We start from the raw sequence: 25529 nt of genomic DNA on the forward strand, positions 1-25529 counted from the left end.
CAGCTGCATGGCCAGCAGCTGCAGAAACCCATTACCCCAGGGCAGCACAGGCTGGGTTAGCCCAGGCACATCTTATACACACACAGCATGTCTCTAACCCTCAGTCCTTACCACTACCAGTCTAGCCTGCTCAGAAATGACTTGGAAGTAGCAGTTACGCTCTAGAGTCTTTTTAAAAGAAATACAAAAAAAGGACAAATATTGTATGATGCCACCTATATGAGGTAGTTGGACTAGTCAAACTCACAGAGAAAGAAAGTAGACTGCGGGAGGCTGAGGCAGAAGGATCACGTGAGCCCAGGAGTTCAAGACCAGCCTGGACAACATGGCAAAACCCTGTCTCTACAAATACAACAAAACAAAACAAGACAAAACAAAAAACAAACAAACAAAAAACCCAGCTAGGTACAGTGGCTCATGCCTATGGTCCCAGCTACTGGGGAGGCTGAGGTGGGAGGATCATTGAGCCTGGGAGGTCAAGGCTGCAATAAGCCGTGATTGCACCACTGCGCTCCAGCCTGGGCAACACAGTGAAACCCTGTCTCAAGAAAAATAAATAAATAAAATAAAATAAAAATAAAAAATAAAGTAGAGTAGTGGTTACTCTACTGGAGTTCTGGAGATGATGCACAACGTGTGCTGATGGTTGCACAAAAACGTGAATGCCACTGAACTGTACACTCAAAGTGGGTTGAAATGGGGGACTTTATGTTATGTATATTTTACCATGTCAAAAAAATTAAAAATGAAAAAAAAAATTTTAAGAAATAGGTCCACTGTAAGCACCCTGTTTTCACCTGCCACCGTTCACATGATGTTGACAGGGTAACCCAAGGGCAAGGAACTTCGAGCTGAAAGGAAGTCTTATGAACAGGACGCAAGTCAGAAAGTATCAAGCATCTGTGGTTAATAACAGCTTTTCCAGCAGATGGTTTGGTTAAAGAAATTAGGTTTTTATTTTCTAGATTCTGTTCTCGTTGCCACCAAGAGCAGCAGAATAAAGAACCAGCAACAGGCATCAGTCAGCCCCAGTAAGGCAAGATGGGAGGGAAAAGCCCAGCACAGAGAACCCATGGGGACCCCAAAAACACAGCATCCACAGTACCAGGAGCCTGCATGGAGATGGGGGCCCGAAAGACACAGCATCCACAGTGCCAGGAGCCTGCATGGAGATGGGGGCCCCAAACGACACAGGATGTCAGGAGATCCAAACTACTCACTTTTGTTTTGTTTTGTTTTCAAGGCAGTGTTGCTCTGTTGCCCAGGGTGGAGTGGATCATGGCTCACTGCAGCTCCAAACTCCCGGGCTCAAGCGATCCTCCCACCTCAGCCTCCTGGAGTAGCTGGGACCACAAGCGCGCACCACCGTGTCTGCCTAATTTTTTTTAAAATTTTTTGTAGCAATGGGGTCCTATTGTGTTGCTTGGGCTGGTCTCGAACTCCTGGGCTCAAGCAATCCTCCCTCTTTGGCCTCCCAAAGTGCTGGGATTACAGGCATAAGCCACCGTGCCTGGCCCCAACTTAACATTTTTACAAAGAACATTTAATGAAACAGTAAAATCTTTCCAGCTTTAGCCACTGGGAACTATGCCAGAATTTAAAAAGCAGTGGGAATCCCTAGACTAAACAGAAAACAAACAACGAATACTTTCCCCTCACCACAAGTATCCCACCAGTTTTTGGTTTTGCTTCGGAGCTGGGCTTCCCTGTCGTCTGGTCTGGCCCTTCTGGAGTGTTGCGCCGGACCAGGGCACATTTCCACCCAAGCTAGAGGGCTGTTTACTTCCTATACTAGACATCAGAGCTAATTATAATATATACCCCAAATTACACCCTTCTTTGGAGACTCCAGTGAAAGGTCTTGACCAAGCAGTGTCCTGGAACCTGGACAAACGGATATGCTAGTTTTGAGCCAATATTGGATACAGGTGAGGCAGGTTAGTGGCTACAGCACCAAGGAGGAGGCCCAGCCCAGTGACTCAAGTCCCATAAAGGAGGCCAGGTGAATGCTCTCGAGGGACCTCAACCTGTAGCAGACACTGAATGTTTTCTACACCTATTAATCAAAGATGATTCCTGGCTCCATCAACAATAACAGACATCCAAGTGAAATAGGAAAAAAAAGGGGGGATTATTAGCATAGAACAGGCCTAGCTCAAGAAGGCACCTAGGCTAGGAGCAGAACGTCAGTTATTTCTTCCCTTGTATATACCCCAAACTCAGCATTTTAAAAAGAATTTTTCATTTACAAAAATTAAAAAATTTTTAATTTTATAATTTCATTTGCATCCTTCTATATTTGCTTTTATTTCACAACAGCAGATTACAGTGGCATATAGCAGCCTTAAAATATTTTGAAGACCTTTAGTAATATACAGAAATGTTCATAATATAAAGTGAATGAAACAGAATATGTAATCATCTATGCAATAAAAGACCTTAAAATATTTTGAAGACTTGTCGGGCGCTGTGGCTCACGCCTGTAATACCAGCACTTTGGGAGGCCGAAGTGGGCAGATCATGAGGTCAGGAGATCAAGACCATCCTGGCTAACACCATGAAACTCCGTCTCTACTAAAAACACAAAAAATTAGCCGGGCATGATGGCAGGCGCCTGTACTCCCAGCTACTCAAGAGACTAACTCAGGAGAATTGCTTAAACCCGGGAGGTGGAGGTTGCAATGAGCTGAGATTACGCCACTGCACTCCAGCCTGGGTGACGGAGCAAGACTCCGTCTCAAAAAACAAAAAAAAATTTTTGAAGACTTTTAATAATATACAGAAATATTCATAATATAAACTGAATGAAACAGGATATATAATCATCTATGCAATAAAAGATTAATTTCATTTCAAGAACATTTAATTTATTTATATATAATTGGAAAATTTTTCTCAGAGTTGCAGTTATAAGCCATTGTTTCTTTCTTTGTACTTGTTTGGTATTTTCCAAGTTTTTGACAAAATACATATATTACTATTAAAATAATTTAAAAACACACACACACACACACACACACACGAGCTAAGACCAAGTAGTTTAAAAATCTTTCAGGGACATTCTCATGCATGATGCCAAATCTTCCTTAGTCTTTCCAGAGTACATGGGATTCGTACTTAAATGTCCATGAGCTCCTCTTATTTCCATCTTTCTTCCCCAAGTTTCAATTAACTGAGGTTTGATTGCAAGATGCGGTTGCTCCTGAGAGGCAGAAATGTACCTCCCCAAGTCCTGGTGCTAGTTCCTCCTCCCTTAAATTAATACTTCAAGGACAAATCTAAAATCTGAAGGCAACAGTACCTTAGTGCTGCAGCACCTGATGTTCGATTTGGCCCTTCCACTCCATTCTGTTCACAACCATGAGCAGGAGGACAGGGACCAGGTCTGCCCAACTTGCCTCAATGTTCAGCCATCCCTCACTTAACTATGCAGCCAACAAATAACGAATTGCCGGAAAACACCTTCATGTGCAAGGATGGCCATTTTGATAACTAGTGTGTACTTGCCTATGTGTATTGATTTTTACAATATCGCTATTTCTTGGTGTCTAAAATGATATCACCAGTGAATGTTACAGCTTTCCTTAGAGTAAATGATTTTATCACAGTCCTTTCTTCCTTTGGAAGGCAGAGAGCTATATGAGAGCAGGGGCCACTATGGGAAAGAGGGTGTAAGAGCAACGGAAGGTGTGAGGAGTAACCAAAGCTCTGGGCCATTAGATACTCTAAACCACATCTTCAACTAGGACAGGTGCTGTTTTAGGACCAAAGACCAGATGCTTTCCCTTCTCTTTCCCTTAAATGTAAGACCTGAAACCATATAAACTCTAGAAGAAAACCTAGACAGTACCATTCAGGACATAGGCATAGGCAAAGACTTCATGATGAAAACACCAAAAGCAATGGCAACAAAAGCCAAAATTGACAAATGGGATCTAATTAAACTAAAGAGCTTCTGCATAGCAAAAGAAACTATCATCAGAGTGAACAGGCAACCTACAGAATGCAAGAACATTTCTGCAATCTATCCATCTGACAAAGGGCTAATATCCAAAATCTACAAAGAACTTAAACAAATTTACAAGAAAAAAACAAAAAACCCCATCAAAAAGTGGGCAAAGGATATGAACAGACACTTCTCAAAAGAAGACATTTATGTGGCCAACAAACATATGAAAAAAAGCTCATCATTATTGGTCATTGGAGAAATGCAAATCAAAACCACAATGAGATACCATCTCACACCAGTTTAAATGGCGATCATTAAAAAGTCAGGAAGCAACAGATGCTGGAGAGGATGTGGAGAAATAGGAACACTTTTACACTGTTGGTGGGAGTGTACATTAGTTCAACCATTGTGGAAGACAGTGTGGCAATTCCTCAAGGATCTAGAACCAGAAATACCATTTGACCAGCAATTCCATTACTGGGTATATACCCAAAGGATTAGAAATCATTCTACTATAAAGACATATGCACACATATGTTTATTACAGCACCATTCTCAATGGGAAAGACTTAGAATCAATCCAAATGTCCATCAATGATGGACTGAATTCAGAAAATGTGACACATATATGCCATGGAATACTATGCAGCCATAAAAAAGGATGAGTTCACGTCCTTTGCAGGGACATGGATGACGCTGGAAACCATCATTCTCAGCAAACTAACACAGGAACAGAAAACCAAATATTGCATATTCTCCCACTCATCAGTGGGAATTGAACAATGAAAACACATGGACACAGGGAAGGGAACTTTCACACATCGGGACCTGTTGGGGTGGGGGTGCTGGGGGAGGGATAGCATTAGGAGAAATACCTAATGTAGATGATGGGTTGATGGGTGTAGCAAAGCACCATGGCACGTGTATACCTATGTAACAAACCTGCACATTCTGCACATGTACTCCAGAACTTAAAGTATAATGAAAAGAAAAATAAACACAGGGTCAGTCTCTAGTAACTCACGATTGTGCCATATTTAAAGAATGAGTGCAGATACAAAGTATGGGGTCCCCAATCTAGAGACCTCATCATGTTAAAAATTCACATAAATTCTGCTTATTCTTATGGGAATTTCTATGTGTGATCCTAATACCTTTTAGAAAAAAAAGGTCCCATGACCAAACTGAAAACACCAGGTGTTTCTCTCTGGAGTCCTTTTGACCCCTGCCAATATACATCCATGTTCTCTTCCCCTAGTGATTTTAATTGCACATTCTCTTGAATAAACATAGTCCATATAGATGTCACTAATGGCAACTCCAGCAAAATTGCAGGCTAATGCATTTCTAACAAAATTACATATATTGAAAGCCTAAAACTATTTTTTAACTCTTCACTGTTCTTAGGAGCCACAGTAGATTTCCTTAGGGCCCAGGAGATGTGAGAAGAGAGGTCACTGCAGGTGTGCAAATCAGGCTCCCTGTTTAAGTAAGACTAGCTCACTGCCTAGTGACCCTGCTCACGGGGCTCAGTGTCCTCGCCAAAAAAACAATGCAGTTTACGGTCTCCAACATCATCCTCTCTTGCCAAGAAATTATATAAATATTTGTCATCTTGATTAAGTAACTATTGACAGAGCAGGAGTATCGCCATCTTGGACAAGCACTGTCATTCTAAAGTTCACCTTGATTAAAAACCGACTAAATCTAAAGAGCATCAGCCTAATGGCTAAGGTCAGCATGACCGTAAACCACAAATAACATCTCCAATCAAAAACATTCCAAACCCCTCCCCGACCAGAGACATGTCAGCCCTGAGATAAAGTCCCCTTCAGCTAGAGAGATGTCAGCCCCAAGATAACCTCCCCTCTGACCAGAGACATTCCAACCCTGCCATAAACTTCTCCCCAACATACAAACATTCCAAGCTTGTGATAAGCCCCCTACCCTAAAACTAATATATACTCTTAGTCTATAAAAGATAATGTTCCTCACTGAAATTGGCCAGAAGCCCCTCTCAGGTTTATTTCTCTAAAATAAACCCATCTTTAACTGTTAAGCTGCATTTCGTGTTTCTTTCCTTTTTCTTTAACTCTTATAACTATAATTTATTGCATTGAATCACTCTACAGCTACTGTGCCCCTGAACACTATCTTAGTAAAGTTGAAGAATCATATACAGGCAAATTTGGTATCATCCTGTATGCTACCTAATTCAACTAAATGCTCATCATGGCCGGGCACGGTGGCTCACGCCTATAATCCCAGCACTTTGGGAGGCCGAGGCGAGTGGATCATGAGGTCAAGAGATCAAGACCATCATGGCTAACACGGTGAAACCCCGTCTCTACTAAAAATACAAAAACTTAGCTGGGCATGGTGGTGGGCGCCTGTAGTCCCAGCTACTCAGGAGGCTGAGGCAGGAGAATGGTGTGAACCTGGGAGGCGGAGTTTGCAGTGAGCCAAGGTCGTGCCACTGCGCTCAAGCCTGGGCGACAGAGCGAGACTCCACCTCCAAAAAAAAATGCTCATCATCTGCAAAAATTCTGATCACTAAATTTTCTTTCAGGCTTAGTTTGGAGGTCAAATAAGATTTTTCTCCTTTAAAATGAGTTTATATAGGCCAGGCGCGGTGGCTCACGCTTGTAATCCCAGCACTTTGGGAGGCTGAGGCAGGTGGATCATGAGGTCAGGAGATCGCAACCACAGTGAAACCCCATCTCTACTAAAAATACGAAAAATTAGCCGGGCGTGGTGGCGGGCGCCTGTAATCCCAGCTACTCGGAGAGGCTGAGGCAGGAGAATGGCGTGAACCTGGGAGGCGGAGCTTGCAGTGAGCTGAGACTGCGCCACTGCACTCCAGCCTGGGCAACAGAGCAAGAATCCGTCTCAAAAAAAATCAAAATAAATAAAATAAAATAAAATGAGTTTATATATAATAAGCTGAATACACACAGTAGAATAAATACTACTCCACATTTCTAAAGTTCTCAAAATAACACCCAGGTCATCTTCTGCACTCTAAAGAGATGGGTCCAAAACAAGAAACTGACTAATCAAAATTTTAAAACTCTGCAATTTAAGTCCTCTGAACAGCTCATGGCATCTGAGAGCAGAAGTAGAGCTGGCAGTCACATGGTCCAAGTCTATCTCTTCCTTTGGAAAATAGACCAGGGAAGATGAGGCAGCTCACCCACAGTCATACGCTGGCCAAGTCCAGAGAGACAGCAAGGTAGAGCTATGCTCCCCTCTTAGGTGACACCCAATGAGACCAATGTGCCAGCTTGCTGTTCTTCAAATCTTTAAACTACTCCTCATTCACTTCTTTTTTTTTTTTTTCTTTTGAGATGGAGTCTCGCTCTGTTGCCAGGCTGGAGTGCAGTGGTGCAATCTTGGCTCACTGCAGCCTCCACCTCCGAGGTTCAAGCGATTCTCCTGCCTCAGTCTCCCTAGTATCTAGGACTATAGGTGTGTGCCACCACGCCCAGCTAATTTTTGTATTTTTAGTAGAGACGGGGTTTCACCACGTTGGCCAGGATGGTCTTGATCTCTTGACCTCGTGATCTGCCTGCCTCGGTCATTCGCTTATTATTAAATGATAGTTTTACTTCTCTCTTCAGAAGCTATGTCTATGTAATTATAAGACATCTGCTTTTTATAGTTGATGCAGAAAAAACATAGTCAAATCTCCTAAGCAGTCTTAGCCACTGGCTGAGAACGGCTGCCAAGAGACCCAGCCAGAGTAATGTGGAAGTTGCATTTTTTGCCTGGAGGCTAAGGGATTATCCACTAAGCAAGCCTACAGCCTGGGGGAAAAAATGTAAATAAAAGGGCACATCTTGTGGAAGTGTTGGCACACTAACCTGAGTAGTTAGGTCTGTGGTAATTGTGAGGTAGTTTTCTGAAAAGGAAACAAAATGATTCACTAAAAGGCATGACACAGTATGGGACGGTGCCAAGTATCATGTCACAGAAAGTGAAAATGTAACAGATCAAAGAAGGCTCCACTCCAAAGTGGAGGAATTGCAGGAAAAAGGTTCTCGCTTCCACGCTGTGTGGCTCTGACCTCATTTTGTGCTTTTAACAACCACAGGCCAACCCAATTCTAAAACTGTGCATGCAACGAAGTCCTGATGCAAAAAACAAAAACAGAAAAGCAAAACACCATCTGGCTAAGAGGAAAGAGTGGAGAATACAAAAGGGGTGGCGAGAAGAGAAGCATCTACCTGCCCGTCTGCAGCATTCTGAGACATGACAGCTGGGTCTCTGGGAAAACAGAGTATTCCAGATACAGGTCCTGGCTTAGCTTATCCCTGTCACACACAACCCCCCACCTCATCTAGCTTGCTCTTAAAAAACAAAGTGGAGTACTGAGATGATGGTCTGAGGCTTAGGGCCAGTCTCATTTCCAGAGACAGACTTTCCATCTCTTCCTGCCCCACGGTGCACGGGGGCTACATCAGCACTGGGAGGCGGTGGGGAGAGGTGGAAGGCAGGGGTGGCAGGGTAACTGAAGGGATGAGAGAGCTGCACTGGTTTTTATTTTTTGGGTTTTTTTTTTCTTTTGAGACAGGGTCTCACCATGTTGCCCAGGCTGGAATGCAGTGGCTAGTCACAGGTGCAATCCCACTACTGAACAGTGCAGGAGTTCTGACCTGCTCCGTTTCTGATCTGGGCCAGTTGACCCCTCCTTAGGCAACCTGGTGGTCCCCTGCTTTTGGTGGTGGTGGGGGGATCCCCATATCGATGCAGACACCCAATTGGCATAGCACACTATAGCCCAGAACTCTCTAGCTCAAGCAATTGCACTGTTTAAAAAGCCCCACATGGCCAGGGTGATTTTGACGTCTCCTCCTACCCGGTAAGAAACACTGTTCCCACTCACTGGTAGAGCTCTTGGGTCCAGCTGTACTTGATATGATATGTAGGTCAGGTGGGAAGTAGCCTCCCAGGCCCAGCCCCTGAGTCTCTGTTAACCAACAGTTCCAACACTGCCAAGCTCAGATTGAACACACACTGTCAGTTATCCTTCAGCTTTCTAAAGGGACCAGTGGTTTGCTTAAACAGAAAACAAAAGGCTTTTGCTTTTGAGGCAGCATTAACATAATGACATTTAAAAAGAAAGGAAGAGGCCTGGCAAGGTGGCTCATGCCTCTAATCCCAGCACTTTGGGAGGCCGAGGTGGCCGGATCACCCAAGGTCAGGAGTTTGAGACCAGCCTGGGCATCATGGTGAAACCTCATCTCTACAAAAAATACAAAAAAAAAAAAAAAAACAAAAATTAGCTGGGTGTGGTGGTGGGCGCCTGTAATCCCAGCTATGCCGGAGGCTGAGGCAGGAGAATCATTTGAACTCAGGAGGTGGAGGTTGCAATGAGCTGAGATCGCGCCACTGCACTCCAGCCTGGGCTACAGAGTGATACTCTGTCTCAATAAATAAATAAATAAATAAATAAATAAATAAATAAATAAATAAATAATAAATAAATAAATAAATAAATAAATAAATAAATAAATAAATAAATATTAAAACTAAAAAAATAAAAAAGGAAGCAAGAACACATACCTGAAGGAAGCAATTATTGCTGTAACTTCATCATCTGGATAAAACTGTGTAATTGCATGATGTGCCCCAAGCAATTCCTTCCCATCTTTCCACCAAGAAATTGTGGTGTCCTGGTATATATTAGGTACACTGATGGAGCAATTAAATTTGACACCTTTATGTTCAGAAAGTATTATGTGTCCAACTGTGTGTTTGAAGGCAAGAGGTGGTAGGGGCTTTGACTCGATAGAGGTCACCCGGGGAATGGCTACATTTCCTGTATGTGGTCTTCCAGGCTGGGTTGGTGAAAACATCAAGGCAGGCTGGTACCCACTGGCATGAGGAAGGGATAACAGCGGTGTGTGGTCAGTTTGCAGACTCCCTGGAAAAGGTCCCAGGAATAGCGGGTAAGGCTTGGCTTCTTCTCTTGCCTCAGTGATAGCTGTAAAACAGAACACCCAAATTTTAGCCTTTTAAATAAGAAGAGTTTCCCAAGTAGGTTCCCAACTTCTTAGGCCATGAAGAGAGAGCACTGGGGTGTCCTCTGTGCCCCAGGAAAAGATAAGCAGAATTCATTAACACACACATCTGGACAATTCTCATTCACCAGTTCATTCATTTGTAAACTCGCCTCTAGAAGAGTCTTGAAGAAATATTAACTACCCCTACCAAAAATAAAAATTTTCTTATTACTGACTCATTCCAAGTCCTTCATGCCCAACTCAGCAGTATAAGAAGAAGGTGATGATACAGCAGGGCTCAAGGTCACTTTTCTTGGCCAGGCACGGTGGTTCACACCTGTAATCTTGGCACTTTGGGAGGCAGAGACGGGAGGATCACCTGAGGTCAGGAGTTTGAGACCAGCCTGGCCAACATGGCAAAAACCTGTCTCTACTAAACATACAAAAATTAGCTGGGCATGGTGGCACATTCCCGTAATCCCAGCTACTCAGGAGGCTGAAGCAGGAGAACAGCTTGAACCTGGGAGGCGGAGGTTACAGTGAGCCAAGGTAGCACCACAGCACTCCAGCCTGGGTGACAGAGCGAGACCCTGTCTCAAAATAAATAACTTTTCTTACTGTCTGCTCTGTCAGAGACTATGCTGCAAATTTGGCTAATAGTCTTTAAAAAGCTGCTCAAGTTTCGGAAAAAACACAAACAAACAAAAAACCCCAAAATTAGCCAGATGTGTTGGCATGCATCTGTAGTCCCAGCTACTTGGAGGGCTGAGGAAGGAGGGTCACTTGAGCCCAGGAGATCAAGGCTGTGGTGAGCCAAGACTGTGCCACTGCACTCCAGCCCGGGTGACAGAGTAAGACCCTGTCTAAAAAAAAAAAAAAGCTGCTCATGGCCACAAAGAGATGAGTTTATAATTTTTGTGCTTTAACAACAAAAAAAGTGTGCTTAAGTTACCAGCTATAGAATACTGAAGCTTCCAGGAAAATGCTTGCTTGCTGGAATAAACCTGGAAATGTTTTTATTTCATCTGGTCCACAAATATTTTAGACGGTTTCTGAGCAAGGGAAGCCTCATAATAGCTGTACTTTTAGCTTTCTGAGTGGCATTTTTGGACACAGATTCTACACTGGTTGTTATCTATTCAAATAGGTTGGGAGGGAGTGAGTGAGACAGGCGGGTGAGAGAGATATAGGCCCAGCATTCTACATTATGGGTTGGTGACTGGGGGTACACAGTGGAGGCTCCACCCTTGCTCAAGGGCTGGCCTCCTGCTGTGCTCAGGACATCATGCCCTCCTGGGCTCCTGAGTGTGTGTGTGCAGGGAGTAGGGTGTTCTCTGCTCAGAGCTGTGCCCAATTTAGCAAATAACACAGGATGCCCAGTTAAGCTTGAATTTCAGATGAACAACAAATTGTTTTTTAAAGAAACAGGGCCTTCTTGCTCTGTCACCCAGGCTGCAGAGCAGTGGTGCGGTAACTCACTGCAACTTCAACCTCCTAGGCTCAAGCGATCCTCCTACCTCAGCCTCCCGAGTAGGTTGGACTATAGGCTCGTGCTACCACGTCCAGCTAGTTTAAAGTTTTTTCTTGTAGGGAGGGAGTCTGGCTATGTGCCCAGGCTGGAATTTTTTAAATTTAAGTATTCAGTTAAGTGTTTAATTGGCTAATGGGAGATATAAGCAGGAAATTGTGGGGCAGAAGGGAGGGGATCTGGGAATTTTTCCTCTAGCTTCCTCTCTGCCAAGTCACTCTGGACCACACATATGCCTCAACTGAAGGACATACCCCTGTGTGGGAGCCCTTGCCATGCAGCTCCCTCTCCCATTCCAGCAACTGCTCCCTCCCAGGCCCCTTTGATGTTGGGGGCCAACTCTCATGGCTGTTGCCTTTGGGAACTGCCTCCTTAGTGAGTCAGGATCAATGCCAGATAGAAGAGATTTTCCTACAAGGACACAGGAAGACTTTTCCTTATCCTGAGGTCTTGGCGAGTGTGGGAGTATAGGGCCTTCTGTGTGCTTTAGGGGAGAGCTACGTGGGTCAGCTGCGGGCTGGCCCGGAGCCCAGCTGTCCAGACAGATGAGTGTGCTGTCATGGGAGTGTTCACTTATGCCAGGGAGTGAAGATCAGGATGACAACAGACAGGGACCATTGCCTCTCCAGTCAGTCACAGCCCACATGCCAGGCAAACCTTCACAAGGGTGGACCTATGCTCTTGGTAGGAGGAGGGGGCTCCTCTTCCTCTGATGTGTGGATGCTTTCTGCAGCAATGCATGTTCTAGCTGTTTGTCTCATGCCTGCAGAGCTCCCTCCAGGGTGCTCTACTTACTCATGTAGTCTTTGTTTTTGTTTGTTTTCTGAGATGGAGTCTCGCTCTGTCGCCAGGCTGGAGTGGAGTGCAGTGGCGCAATCTCACTTCTCTGCAACCTCCGCCTCCCAGGTTGAAGTGATTTTCCTGCCTCAGCCTCCTGAGTAGCTGGGACTACAGGCGCGCGCCACCATGCCCGGCTAATTTTTGTATTATTAGTAGAGACAGGGTTTCACCATGTTAGCCAGGATGGTCTTGATCTCTTCACCTCATGATCCGCCTGCCTCAGCCTCCCAAAGTGCTGGGATTACAGGCGTGAGTCACCGCACTTGGACCTTTATTCATGTACTTTGAAGCCTTGACAATTCACCTTTGCCACTTGGATGGGCACACTCATCTGTGGTTCTTCCTATTCACTGAGCTACAGAGGACTCAGGAGTCAGGGGTTTAACCCAAATCACTTTTTCCCCCCATTTAAATATAGGTCCCTTTCTTAGAAGGCAAAAATGGGAAGTGGGAGAAGCAAATAATACCTTTGCTGGTTTAATTTATTTAAGAATATTTTAAATTTTTAATTGGAAAGTTAACAAATTTGTTGTGAAAAAATTCAAATAGTTATGGAAGCATATACAATATAAAATGAAAGCCTGGGGCCAGGCGTGGTGGCTCACGCCTGTAATCCCAGCACTTTGGGAGGCCGAGGCAGGCAGATCACGAGGTCAGGAGATCGAGACCATCCTGGCTAACACGGTGAAACCCCATGTCTACTAAAAATACAAAAAATTAGCCGGGCGTGGTGGCAGACGCCTGTAGTCCCAGCTACTCGGGAGGCTGAGGAAGGAGAATGGCGGAACCTGGGAGGCGGAGCTTGCCAGCCTGGGGGACAGAGCAGGAAAAAAAAAAAAAAAAAAAAAGAAAGTCTGTTTTGTAAGCCCAACCGTGCAAGATAATAACCTCTGATTACAATTTGGGGTATAATCTTCAGTCTTCCATGAGCCAAGCTGTTCACTAAACAAAGTATTAACTTGGTTACAGGCAAGGCCACCGACTAAGGTGACATCACTGAAGTCAGGGAGCCACAAAACCCACCCTGAAATCACTCAACACTCTAGATGGTTTAAAAGATATCTGGGCCAGGCACGGTGGCTCACACCTGTAATCCCAGCACTTTGGGAGGCCGAAGTGGGTGGATCACCTGAGCTCAGGAGTTCGAGACCAGCCTGGCCAACATGGTGAAACCCCGTATCTACTAAAAATACCAAAATTTAGCCGGGTGTAGTGGCGGATGCCTGTAATCCCAGCTACTCAGGAGGCTGAGACAGGAGAAGCGCTTGAACCCGGGAGGCAGAGGTTGCAGTAAGCCAAGATCGTGCCATTGCACTCCAGCCTGGGCAACAAGAGAGAAACTCCGTCTCAAAAAAAAAAAAAAAAAAAAAAAAAAAATATATATATATATGAGATCTGCACAATTTGATTTACCAGAAGTTGATAGAATGATTTGATTGCCAACAGATATTTATATAGCACCTCCTGGGTTCAAGATTTGCTATGACAGTCAAATGGGATAAAGAAAGAGACTTATTTCAGGAACAGAGCCGCAGTGGGTCCCAGGAGCTAAAGGGGAGATGGAGATGGCTATCTGGGGGTGGGGAGGGGAGGCTGCCCATAGCATCAGGGAGGCCTTCTCTGACTAACCTCCTATACTTAGCACCCCCAGGTTAGGTGCTAGGACCCTTTTGTAATACATCTTACGATTACTCATCCAGTTCTTTCTCCACTGCCGGACTGAAAGCTCCATGACACCTACCACCTACACTACAGCCAGTATGTAGGAGGTGCTCAAAATAGGTTTGTTGAATGAGTGAGTAAAGGATGGATCTGAGGAGGGATGGAGAAGGTGCCTGGGGCTGCCAGGGTCAAAGGCGGTGGGAAACTGAAGAGACAAGAAGTAGCCCAACCAGTTTGGGAACAGCACTTTAGCTGAAGAGTAGAGCTACTCTGCTAGAACAAAAATGGGAGGTAAACCAAAATTAAGGTGAATGTGGAGAGCCCTGAATCCCAGCCGAGGCAGGAGAAGTTCCTGGAAGACTTCTGAGCAAGGGAGAGCAAGGCTCAGAGCTAGGCTTGATGAGGGGCATTCTGGCACCAGCAACTGGCTGAGTAGGAGGAAGAAGAGCAGGAAGTGGGAACCTTCCAGGAAGGCAGTGAAGACCTGACTACAGGGACAGTCAGAGAGGAGTAGGAAGGATTCAGGAGACCGAGAAGGGAGGGCTGACAGCAACAGCAACCTCACTACCGCCAGTGTTCCACAAAGGAAAGTCAGTCTGACACCAAATATTGAGGAAAGACGCGATCCTGGCATAAAGGAGAGTTCTCAGGAGTGGACAGCTGGTGGCTCGAGGCTGCTCAGGCTCAGTTTGCTCATAGGGAAAGTGGGGATGGCAACCATGATGCCTCATAGGGTTGCCAACGGGAATAAAGGAATTATTACTGTCTGGATCACAGTAAGCACTCAATGTTAGCTATTATTTTAATTATTTTCTCATTTTATTATGAGTCAGTAAAAACCTTCCGTGGTGTAACTCTTGAGAACTGTTGGGACTGAGGCTGGACCCCCACATGGCTGGTGAGATTGGTGAGGCTCATACTGCACAATTTTAGGCGGGTGGTACTGCCATTCACATCGTTGTTGGCTGTATAAATTGTTCTCTAGAGCTGTGCAATGTATAACCTCATCAGCTGTATGTGGGGGCCCTGGGTGATTATACAAAATGTGAAGAAAAAAAAAGCCAAAACAAAAACCATTCCAAGGTTTTGGACCCAAGGGTTGGGGCAATGATGAATTAGAAATTATATTTTAAGTTGCTAAATTTTTCATTTTTTCTATTACTTTGGTTGTATAATGTACCTTTCCGCCCCGTTTTTCCCCCACAGAAGTGGAATACTCCCAAAATTATTTTTGGGGAGTGATTGCAGATGAGTTCAGACTGAAAGGCTTACCCACATCAAAGACTTAATGCAAATGTGGTCCTTTCTACACAGCACATGGAAAAGTGGGGGGCCTCTGGTTGTAATTTGGGTGGAATTCACAAGAAATCTCCACCTTATCCCTCCCACCTTCTCCCAGGATTGCTTCCTCATGTGGACTGGATAAACAGCTGGAGTGGAATTTTAACTTCACATAAACGAGTGCTGCTAAGCTGCCTTGGATCACCAGCCTCCCACTCAGGTCCCAGAGTAGCTGCCCAGCTGCTCCAGCAGCTGCATTTACCAATTCCAGGGGCCACTCCATCCAGTCCTGGACTTGTGTGGTGCAGCACCCCTGCCCTGTGCCCATGTGTTTACAATCACCATGCAGCCTTTGACCAGAGCCCTAACATCCGCTTCTTAAAGTCAGGGCTTTTGTCTCCATCATCTGTCTCCGGCACCCAGCACAGGAGATACCCACGGAACATGATTAGTGAATGTTTATTCACATACTGCCCATTTTTCTGTGTGAGTTTGCCTTGTTTTTCTGAACATACTTGTCTGTAACTTCCTTGAAGGCTGGAGGTGGCATCGTCTGAACCCACCATGATGATTGGCATGGAGTCACATGCAGCAAACATTTACAGAATAAACGGGTGTGACGTGCAGAGGTCCTGAAGGGTGAGCAGGGAAGAGAGGTGGTCCAGGCAAGGACACTGCTGTGGCTGGAGGCAGAACTTGGAGAGGCTGTCAGCATGCCTATGACACACAATTACAGTGGCTCAGACATTTAGGGACTTTGTGAATAGTCTCTTAGACTCAAAATTGGTTCATTAAGGCATGCCAGTAAAGAATGTTATTTTCCATGTGATCAACTAGTGCACCCTGCCCTCAAATCCATGAATCCTTGCTGAGCACTTGTCAAATGCAGTGTGCAAAGGCAGATGGGCTGGTGGGCAGTGCTGTTCAGAGGTTAGCTAGCAGCTTCGCAGTCAGAGGGCTGAGGCCCACCCAGTCCCTCACCACCTCAAGGTATGGCCTCAGGAAAGCTCTATAACTTCTTTGAACTCTTGTGAGGACAAGAGGTTCTCAGCAGTAGGAGCTGATAGACATCGAGTCCACCAGCACACTCCAAAGATATTGGCTGATATGGCTGTTATTGGCTTGCATTTGAACCCTGGCCTGCTGGCCACCTAAAGTAGGAATTTCTTTTTTTTTTTTTTTTTTTTTTTGAGACGGAGTCTCGCTCTGTCGCCCAGGCTGGAGTGCAGTGGCGCGCTCTCGGCTCACTGCAAGCTCCGCCTCCCGGGTTCACGCCATTCTCCTGCCTCAGCCTCTCCGAGTAGCTGGGACTACAGGCGCCCGCCACTACGCCTGGCTAATTTTTTTGTATTTTTAGTAGAGACGGGGTTTCACCATGGTCTCGATCTCCTGACCTCGTGATCCGCCCGCCTCGGCCTCCCAAAGTGCTGGGATTACAAGCGTGAGCCACCGCGCCCGGCCTAAAGTAGGAATTTCTAAAGCCAGGTCTGGGCCCTGTGGGGATAAGGGCTGAGTTTAATCAGTGATGTCCGTCTTGGACAATGCATGGGAAAGAGCAATACTAAAGTAATATAATTGCCAGCCATGAGTGAGAGGAAAAAATATACATCAGGCTTGGGATGCGAAGGGCTCTCAGCTCTAAGGCATCTCTCAATCTCTCTAGGGATGGTCTCCACAAGCCTTTCCTAACATGAGCTCCTTTGATTTTCTTGAAGCTTGGTGATCACAGCCCAAGGTGATCACCAAGGTAAAGAAAGAAAGCAGCAGCAACTGAAATTGCAGGTCCCATGATAGTAGGTGGGGATGTGGCAGCAAGCAGCCTCCCTGGCCCTGGAGTCCCTCCATGCTGGGGGAAGAGGGCTGAGCAGGGCAGGTGGCAGCCCTGTGGGACTGAGGGTGCTGGCTGGTGAACCCTGTTCAGTTCCACCCCACCCCAGCCACCCCAGGATGCTGTGTGCCATCAGCCTGCTTTATGATCCTAGGCATCTGGGAAGAGAGAGGAATAGCTCCTCTACCAGAGTTACAGTAATGGCAGGAGTGAGTGCCAGCCTGGGGGACCCATTACTCCTGCTCTTTCTATTCATTCCTCAACAATAAAATGGGCAGAAGCATCAGTTGAGCTCTCTAAAGTTCAGCCTCAAACTCAAGAGGCCCAGGCTAGGCGTGGTGGCCCCCAGCACTTTGGGAGGCCGAAGCGGGAGGATTGCTTGAGCCCAGGAGTTCAAGATCAGCCTGGGCAACAGAGTGAGACAAGTCTCTACCAAAAATAAAAATAAAATAAAAACGAGGCCCAGAGGAGGCTGCAAAAGAGTGAGGGCTTATCTTTCAGCTCCTAGAGGTTCTTTGCTTCCCACCTCAAGCACACATAAACATATGGCACATAAATGCATGGCCAAGAGGATGCACCTTATTCCAGAGGTATGCTGTTTCCTCACCAGTCTTGCTGTCTGCTGAAGGTATTTGCTATCAAACAGCCCTACAGCCCTTCTGCAGGTGGGTTTGTGATTTAGAGAAAGGCTTTTTTTTTTTTTTTGAGATGGAGTCTCAGTCTGTCACAGCCCAGGCTGGACTGCAGTGGCGTGATCTCAGCTCACTGCAAACCTCGCCTCCGGGTTTCAAGCAATTCTCCTGCCTCAGCCTCCTGAGTAGCTAGGATTACAGGCAGGTACCATCATGCCCAGCTAATTTTTGTATTTTAGTAAAGACCAAGTTTCACCATGTTGGTCAGGCTGGTGTCGAACTCCTGACTTCAGGTGATCTGCCCGCCTCTGCCTCCCAAACTTCAGAGAAAGGCTTTTGCATCTGGAATCCTGTAAATGCTGGTATCCCTGTTTCCTTACCCTCTCTAGGAGAAAATGCAGAACCTAGACCGGTGACCCCACCCCCCATTCTGTGTGCACACACCAGACTGATATTTGACTCATGTCCTGAGCAGCTGCCCTGTCACCCAGGTTAAGGACTCCCACCCCACTCCCTTTACCCCCACAGCTAGCTGAGGCCAAACATAGCACAAAAGGAAATTTTCTACTTGGTACTATTTATGCAATACCCAAAGGATTCCTGATTGATAAAGTGTAGTGGCCAGGTGCAGTGGCTCACGCCTGTAATCCCAGCACTTTGGGAGGCTGAGGCGGGCAGATCACCTGAGGTCAGGAGTTCAAAACCAGCCTAGCCAACATGGCAAAACCCCGTCTCTACTAAAAAATACAAAAAGTAGCCAGGCCTGGTGGCAGGCGCCTGCAATCCCAGCTACTCGGGAGGGTGAGGCAGGGAGAATTGCTTGAACCAGGGAGGCAGGAGGCAGAAGTTGCAGTGAGCTGAGATCATGCCACTGCACTCCAGCCTAGGCAACACAGTGAGACTCCGTTTCGGAAAATAAATAAATAAATAAATAAAATAAAGAGTAGCAACACTTCATTAGAAGAAAAACAAACGAAGAGTAGCAACACTTCATTAGAAGAAAAAGAAAAAAAAAAAAAACCTTCAACCAGAACTCACTTGACCTGATGGATCAGTCCTAAATTGCAAATGGTAATTATTAACTTCACTGCAGTGACCCTTGGGCCACTTGGAGAATGTTAAAGGAGGAAGAGGCGATCACGCCACCCATTTGCCCTAAGTGTAGCAAAGCCCTGCAGGAGAAACCGGGTGGCTGGCGCTGAGTCAGTGCTGGAGAGAACAGGCCTGGGGCTTGCAGGAAGGAAAGGAAGTAAATGGCTGGGCAGTGTGTGCCCCAAGAGGTCACAGCCTAGCCACAGGAGAAAAGCCCAAGTGCCAGTGAAAGCCCAGAAATGCCTGCACGGTGGAAAGAATGTGAAGTTGCCTGTAAAACACAGTGTTGGCATTGGGTTGCCAGATAAAAAACAGTAAAGCCCTTTACGCCTGAATTTCAGATAATCAACGAATATGGGAACACCCTGGATTTACTTAGTGAAACAAATATAACTTAGTATCATTTAGACAAAACCAGCCGGAGCCACAGCACTAGGGATTTCATTGTTGCCCTTCCCACAGGCTGCTTTCTGGGGCTTAGAGCAGCATGGAGAGTGGGTCTGGAGGGGCAAACAGGAACCTGGCACACCAGGAAAGCTATCCAACCTCTCTGAACCAAGGCTTGGAGCATGAAGGGGCTGAGACATCTGAGCAAAAGCACAAGGGGCTTATCAGTGGGGTGACCTTCCTACTGCCCCTGGCCCCATACACTCCTTTTGGCTGAAAAAAAAAAAAAAGAAAAAGAAAAAACATCAAAAAACGAAATGAGCAGAGGTACCTCTCTGCTTGGCCTTGAGCACACATGTTAGCAGGGCAAGCCCCAAGGGCCCCAAAGGGCTTTAGGTACCTTCTCATGATCCCTTTCAGCCTGTCTCCCACTTTTTCACTGGGGCATTTGCCTTTTTCTTGGTGGTGCTTTGCAAAAGAAGCTTCCCAAACAGACTGCAATGCCCATGTCCCTACCATGGGGGGCACCAATGCAACCAGAAAAGAGACTTCCAGAATCTGACCATGACTTTTCACTATCTTCTTCCAACTCTCCCACTATGCTGTCAAACCCAGCAGAACATCAGAATCCTCCAGGAAATGTTTTTAAGCTTTTGATGCCCGTGTCCCACCCAGGGCTTGAATTTACTGGCTCAGGGTGCAGCTTGGGCACTGGGATTTTTAAAAAATCTCCTCTTACGATTCTAATATGCAGCCAGGGTCAGACCCCTGCTTTAGGGAATAGATTCAGTGGCACAAATCACTCTAAGGTGGCCCAGGGGGCTGCAGAAGGCCAGGGATAGGGGGCACTGAGTGGCCTGGATGGAGCTCGCAAATCCTCATGCAGAGGGCCCAGGTTTGACTGCATGTGCTTTAGGAGATGAGGAGGCTGCAGGAGGGGTGGGGTGAGAACAAGAACCCTAAAGTCAGAGGGACAAGGCATAGCCCCACCTCAGCCATGTAGAGGCCAGGTGACCTTGTGCAAGTCACCTGTCCATTCAAAACTCATTCTCCTCATTCTGTAAAATGAGACAGTTTCCCTCCAGCATTTGGGGCTCTGGGATTGATTCTCCCCAAGACTCAGCTGTGGCTTTCACAAGACCCAGAAGAGACGCTGAGTCCCCAAGTTTAATTTCTCCATCATGCCACTCCCAAAACATACCCTCCAGCTCACCAGTACCTGAATTCTCTACTTCAGTACCTGTTTTCTCTCCAAGATAAGAGTGGAATATTGCACGTGAAACAATGCACAGTGTCTGGCATCCACAGACATGCAATAAATGGCAGCTATTATTTTCCTAACATGAAACATCTGATCTGTCTTGTTTCAAAGGTGCAACTAGTCATGCCTGGACTATCAATGCCAAACATATGGAACTGGTTACGCTGACTCAAACCATTCAACTCTTGCAATGAAATATGAATACTGTATACAATATCATGTTTACTTAACCAAGGGTTTCCCTCTGCTTTCTCCACTGGCAGCATGCCAAGTGTCACAGAAAGGCTCTGAGGCAATACTGTCTGGCCAGGGTCTAAAAGGGGCTTTCCCCTCTGGGGGTCTGGGGTTGATACTGCCGGAGGCCCAACTGTGGCTTTCATAAGACCCAGACGAGATGCTCAGTTCATGTTTAACTTTTCCATCATGCCACTCCCAAAACATATACTCCAGCCCACCAGTACCTGAATTCCTATTACTAAAAAGCGGATCCTTAAGGAAAAAACAATTTTCTTTTAAAACGTGACTATCTCCAGAAGACCAGACCTATTAGCAAGAAGAGTTTGTTAAAGTCCTCCCTAAGTAACAGAGGACAAAGAATCCCCTCCAAAAACGACTAGATGTACTTTTCCCTATTCTTCCCACTAAGTACACCCCAGAACACTAGATATTAAATAAGTATTTTCAAAACTCTGACTTAGAGTAGTCAAAAATCACATAGAACAGAACACAGATAGGATGGTGGTTGCCAGGGGCTAAGGGGAGAGGGAATGGGGAATCAGCGTTTAATGGTTAGAGTTTCAATTTTACAGGATGAAAATGAATGGTGGCCACGATTGCACAACATTATGAATATATTTAATTCCACTGAGCTCTACACTTAGAAATGGTTAAGATGGTAAATTATATGTTATGTGTCTTTTGGCATATTTTTTTTTTTTTTTTTAAGACAGAGTCTCACTCTGTCACCAGGCTAGAGTGCAGTCGCACGATCTCGACTCACTGCAACCTCCACTTCCCAGGTTTAAGCGATTCTCCTGCCTCAGCCTCCGGAGTAGTTGGGACTACAGGCGCACGCTATGAAGCCCAGCTAATTTTTGTATTTTTAGTAGAGACGGGGTTTCACCATGTTGGCCAGGATGGTCTCCATCTCTTGACCTTGTGATCCGCCCACCTCGGCCTCCCAAAGTGCTGGGATTACAGGCGTGGGCCACTGCGCCTGGCCTCGTCTTTTAGCATAATTTTTAAAAACAAGACAAAACTCTGAAAGGTAGAGAGAATCAGGCAGACTGGCTAGGAACCTCAGGACTCAAGAACAAATGGGTTTCCTTTTGCCCCGTATGTCCTAGACTAGGAGCTAAAAGACAAGGAAAGGGACAGCCCAGCCAGACAGAAAACTTTTAGACAATAAACTGCTCTACTCCAGGCGAGCAACCCAAAACACATCACGGCCCCGTCCCCATCCACACCAGCAAAAGTCAAGTGAGAAATCTAGACTTCCACCCTCACCAAGCTATAAAGAAGTACTACAAGTGGCCCTCCAGGGTGGTGTCAGAAAGGGCCTAGAGAGAGTAGAGAACTAAGATGTCTAGCCCCACTGACTGGTGTAAGGACCATGTGGGAGCCAGGCCTTCCATCCCCACCCAGCATTAATGAAGCAATGAAGCATCTCTCCTCCTCCCCACTGGGGCAGTATCTGGGGCCTGCAGAAAGTCAGGGCTTTCACTGCCAACCAGAAAGGAGGCCATCCTTCCCTCTACTCTAGTGTTGGGGGAGGCCAGGTGGGGAAGAATTGGAATAGAAATGAGGCACTCCCATCCATCCCAGCCAGAGAGATATCAGTGGAAGCCTGGTGGGGAGCCGGAACTGCCACCTGACCTCTGACCAGCAGTAATGAAGATGTCCCCACACTCAGATGTCAATGGAGGCTGAGTGAGGAACCTAGAATTCTACCCCTACCTGGCAGTAACGAAGCAGCATGCCCTCTTCCCCAGCCAGAGCAATTCTGAGGAAAACAGGTAAAACAGAAGACTAAAATAAGATCCAGGGTCTCAAAATGTCTGTGTGCCAAAAAAAATAAAACTGATCTCAAGCAGAATGAAATGCCAACACCAAAATGACAAATCTTCTGAAAAATCTTTTAAAGAAGCAATCATAAAAATATTTAAATGAACAATTATGAACATGCTTGAAACATGAAAAAATAGAAAGCCACAGCAAAGAAATACAAAGTGTCAGTAAAGAAATAGAAGATTTTTTAAAAAATCAAAAGGAAATTTTAGAACTAAAAAAATACAATAACCAAAAATTTAAAAACTCAATGGATAAGTTCAACAGTTAAATGAAAGGGGAACAAAAGAAAGAATCGGTATACTAAAAACAAAACAATAGAAAAGTATTCAATTTGACAATGTGAAGAGACTGAAAAACTGAATAGAGTCTCTGGGACTACTATTAAAGATCTAAAATCCGTATCACTGAAGTCCTGAAAGGAGAGGAGAAAGAAAGCAAGGCTAAAAGAGAACTTGAAGGGCCAGGTGCGGTGGCTCACACCTGTAATCCCAGCACTTTGGGAGGCCAAGGCGGGTGGAATTGCTTGAACCTGGGAGGCGGAGCTTGCAGTGAGCCAAGATGGTGCCACTGCATTCGAGCCTGGGTGACAGAGTGAGACTCCGTCTCAAAAAAAAAAGAAAAAAAAAAAGAGAACTTGAAGAAATAATGGCTGGCTGGGTGTGGTGGCTCATGCTTGTAATCCCAGCACTTTGGGAGGCTGAAGTGGGCAGATCACTTGAGGTCAGGAGTTCGAGAGCAGCCTGGCCAACATGGTGAAACCCCGTCTCTACTAAAAATACAAGTGCTGAAAGAAAAGAACTGTTAACTCAGATTCCTTCAAGAATGAAGGAGAAATAAAAATATTCTTTCTCAGATTAAGGAAAACTAAGAATTTATCATCAGCAGATCTATCATAAAAGAATAGCTAAAGGCAATTCTCTAAACAAAGTTAACAATAAAAGAAAGAAATATCAAGAGGGAGGAAAAAACATGGAAGGCTAAAATATGAATAAATACAATAGATTATCCTCATCTTTTTGAGTTTTCTAAATTATGTCTGATGGTAAAAGAAACACCAGGCTGGGCGCGGTGGCTCAAGCCTGTAATCCCAGCACTTTGGAGGCCAAGGCGGGTGGATCATGAGGTCAGGAGATCGAGACCATCCTGGCTAACATGGTGAAACCCCGTTTCTACTAAAAATACGAAAAATTAAACGGGCTCGGTGGCGGGAGCCTGTAGTCCCAGCTACTCGGGAGGCTGAGGCAGGAGAATGGCGAGAAACCAGGAGGCGGAGCCTGCAGTGAGCCGAGATGGCGCCACTGCACTCCAGCCTGGGCGACAGAACGAGACTCTGTCTCAAAAAAAAAAAAAAAGAAAGAAAGAAACACCATACCACTGTCTGATATGGTTCTGTACATGAAGAGAAAATATTTAATACAATTATATTATAAGCAGGTGAGGGTAAAGTGACTTAAAAGAAGGCAGGGATTCTATAATCCATTTGAACTGGTAAAACATTAACACCTAACACAGCATGATCATATCATACATTAAATGTAAATAATCTAAATACACCTAGTAAAAGACAGAGATTGGCAGAGTAGAATAAAAAATATGACCTATCTGCTATTTATTAAAAATTCACTCCAAATATAATAATATAGGCAAATTGAAAGCAAAAGGATAGAAAAAGATGTATAACGTAATGAATAATCAAGAGAGAACAGAATGGCTACATTAATATCAGATAAAATAGACTTCAAATCAAAGAAAATTACCAGAGACAGAGAGGTACATTATCTAATAATAAAACAATCTGCCAAGAAGACACAGAAATTCTACATAAGCATGCACCAAAGCAAAGAGCTACAAAATGTGTGACATAAAAAGTGATAGAACAGGGCTGGGTGTGGTGGCTCATGCCTGTAATCCCAGCAGTTTGGGAGGCTAAGGTGGGTGGATCACCTGAGGTCAAGAGTTCAAGACCAGCCTGACCAACATGGTGAAACTCCGTGTCTACTAAAAATACAAAAATTAGCTGGGCATGGTAGTGCATGTCTGTAGTCCCAGCTACTCAGGAGGATCACTCGAACCTGGGAGGCAGAGGTTGCAGTGAGCTGAGATCGCGCCATTGGTCCACCGAAAAAAAAAAAAAAGAAACTGTACTCGAAAAAAAAAAAAAAAAAAAAAAGAAACTGATAGAACTGAAAGGAAAGGTAAACACATAAACAATTATAGTTGGGGACTTGAGCACCTCTCTCTCTCTCTCCCTTCTTCTCCCAATAATGGACAGAACAACTAGACAAAAAAATAATCAAGGATATAAAAGGACTTAACAACACTGCTTATGAAAATAATCTAATTGGCCAGGTGCGGTGGCTCACACCTGTAATCCCAGCACTTTGAGAGGCTGAGGCGGTCAGATCACCTGAGCCCAGGAGTTTGAGACCAGCCTGGGCAACATGGGAAAACCCTGTCTCTACCAAAACGTATAAAAATTAGCTAGGTGTGGTGGCACATGGCTGTAGTATCAACTACTAAGGAGCCTGAAGTGGAAGGATCGCTTGAGCTTGAGAGGTCAAGGCTGCAGTGAGCCATCAGAGTGCCACTGCACTCCAGCCTGGGTGGCAGAACGAGACCTTGTTTCAAAAAAATAAAGAAAAGAAAAAAATATAATCTATATTTATAGAACACTCTTCCCAACAATAGAATACACACTCTTCCGAAGATCAATGATATAAAGCAAATCTCAACAAATTAAAAATAACTGAAATCATATAGTTTATGTTCTCTAATTATAATGGAAATAACCAGATATTAATAACGGAAACACAATAGAAATTCTCAATACTTGCAAACTAAACTTATTTATTTATTTATTTTGGAGATGGAGTTTTTGCTCTTGTTGCCCAGGCTAGAGTGCAATAGCGCAATCTCAGCTTACTACAACCTCTGTCTCCCAGGTTCAAGCGATTCTCCTGCCTCAGCTTCCCAAGTAGCTGGGATTACAGGCAT

General features: G+C 45.2%; 1 protein-coding gene across 1 annotated transcript in view; it reads right to left on the bottom strand.

Annotated features, from left to right (window-relative positions):
- MERTK (MER proto-oncogene, tyrosine kinase) overlaps positions 1 to 25529 on the bottom strand; it is a 129096-nt gene that overhangs the window by 84947 nt on the left and 18620 nt on the right. Inside the window, exon 2 of the mRNA XM_032179101.2 lies at positions 9515 to 9935. Within this exon, the coding sequence (XP_032034992.1) occupies positions 9515 to 9935 (421 nt within the window). The remainder of the gene's footprint in view (positions 1 to 9514; positions 9936 to 25529) is intronic.

Source organism: Hylobates moloch, unplaced genomic scaffold (genome assembly GCF_009828535.3).
Source record: "Hylobates moloch isolate HMO894 unplaced genomic scaffold, HMol_V3 SCAFFOLD_15, whole genome shotgun sequence".
In the NCBI taxonomy this organism is placed as follows: Eukaryota; Metazoa; Chordata; class Mammalia; order Primates; family Hylobatidae; genus Hylobates; species Hylobates moloch.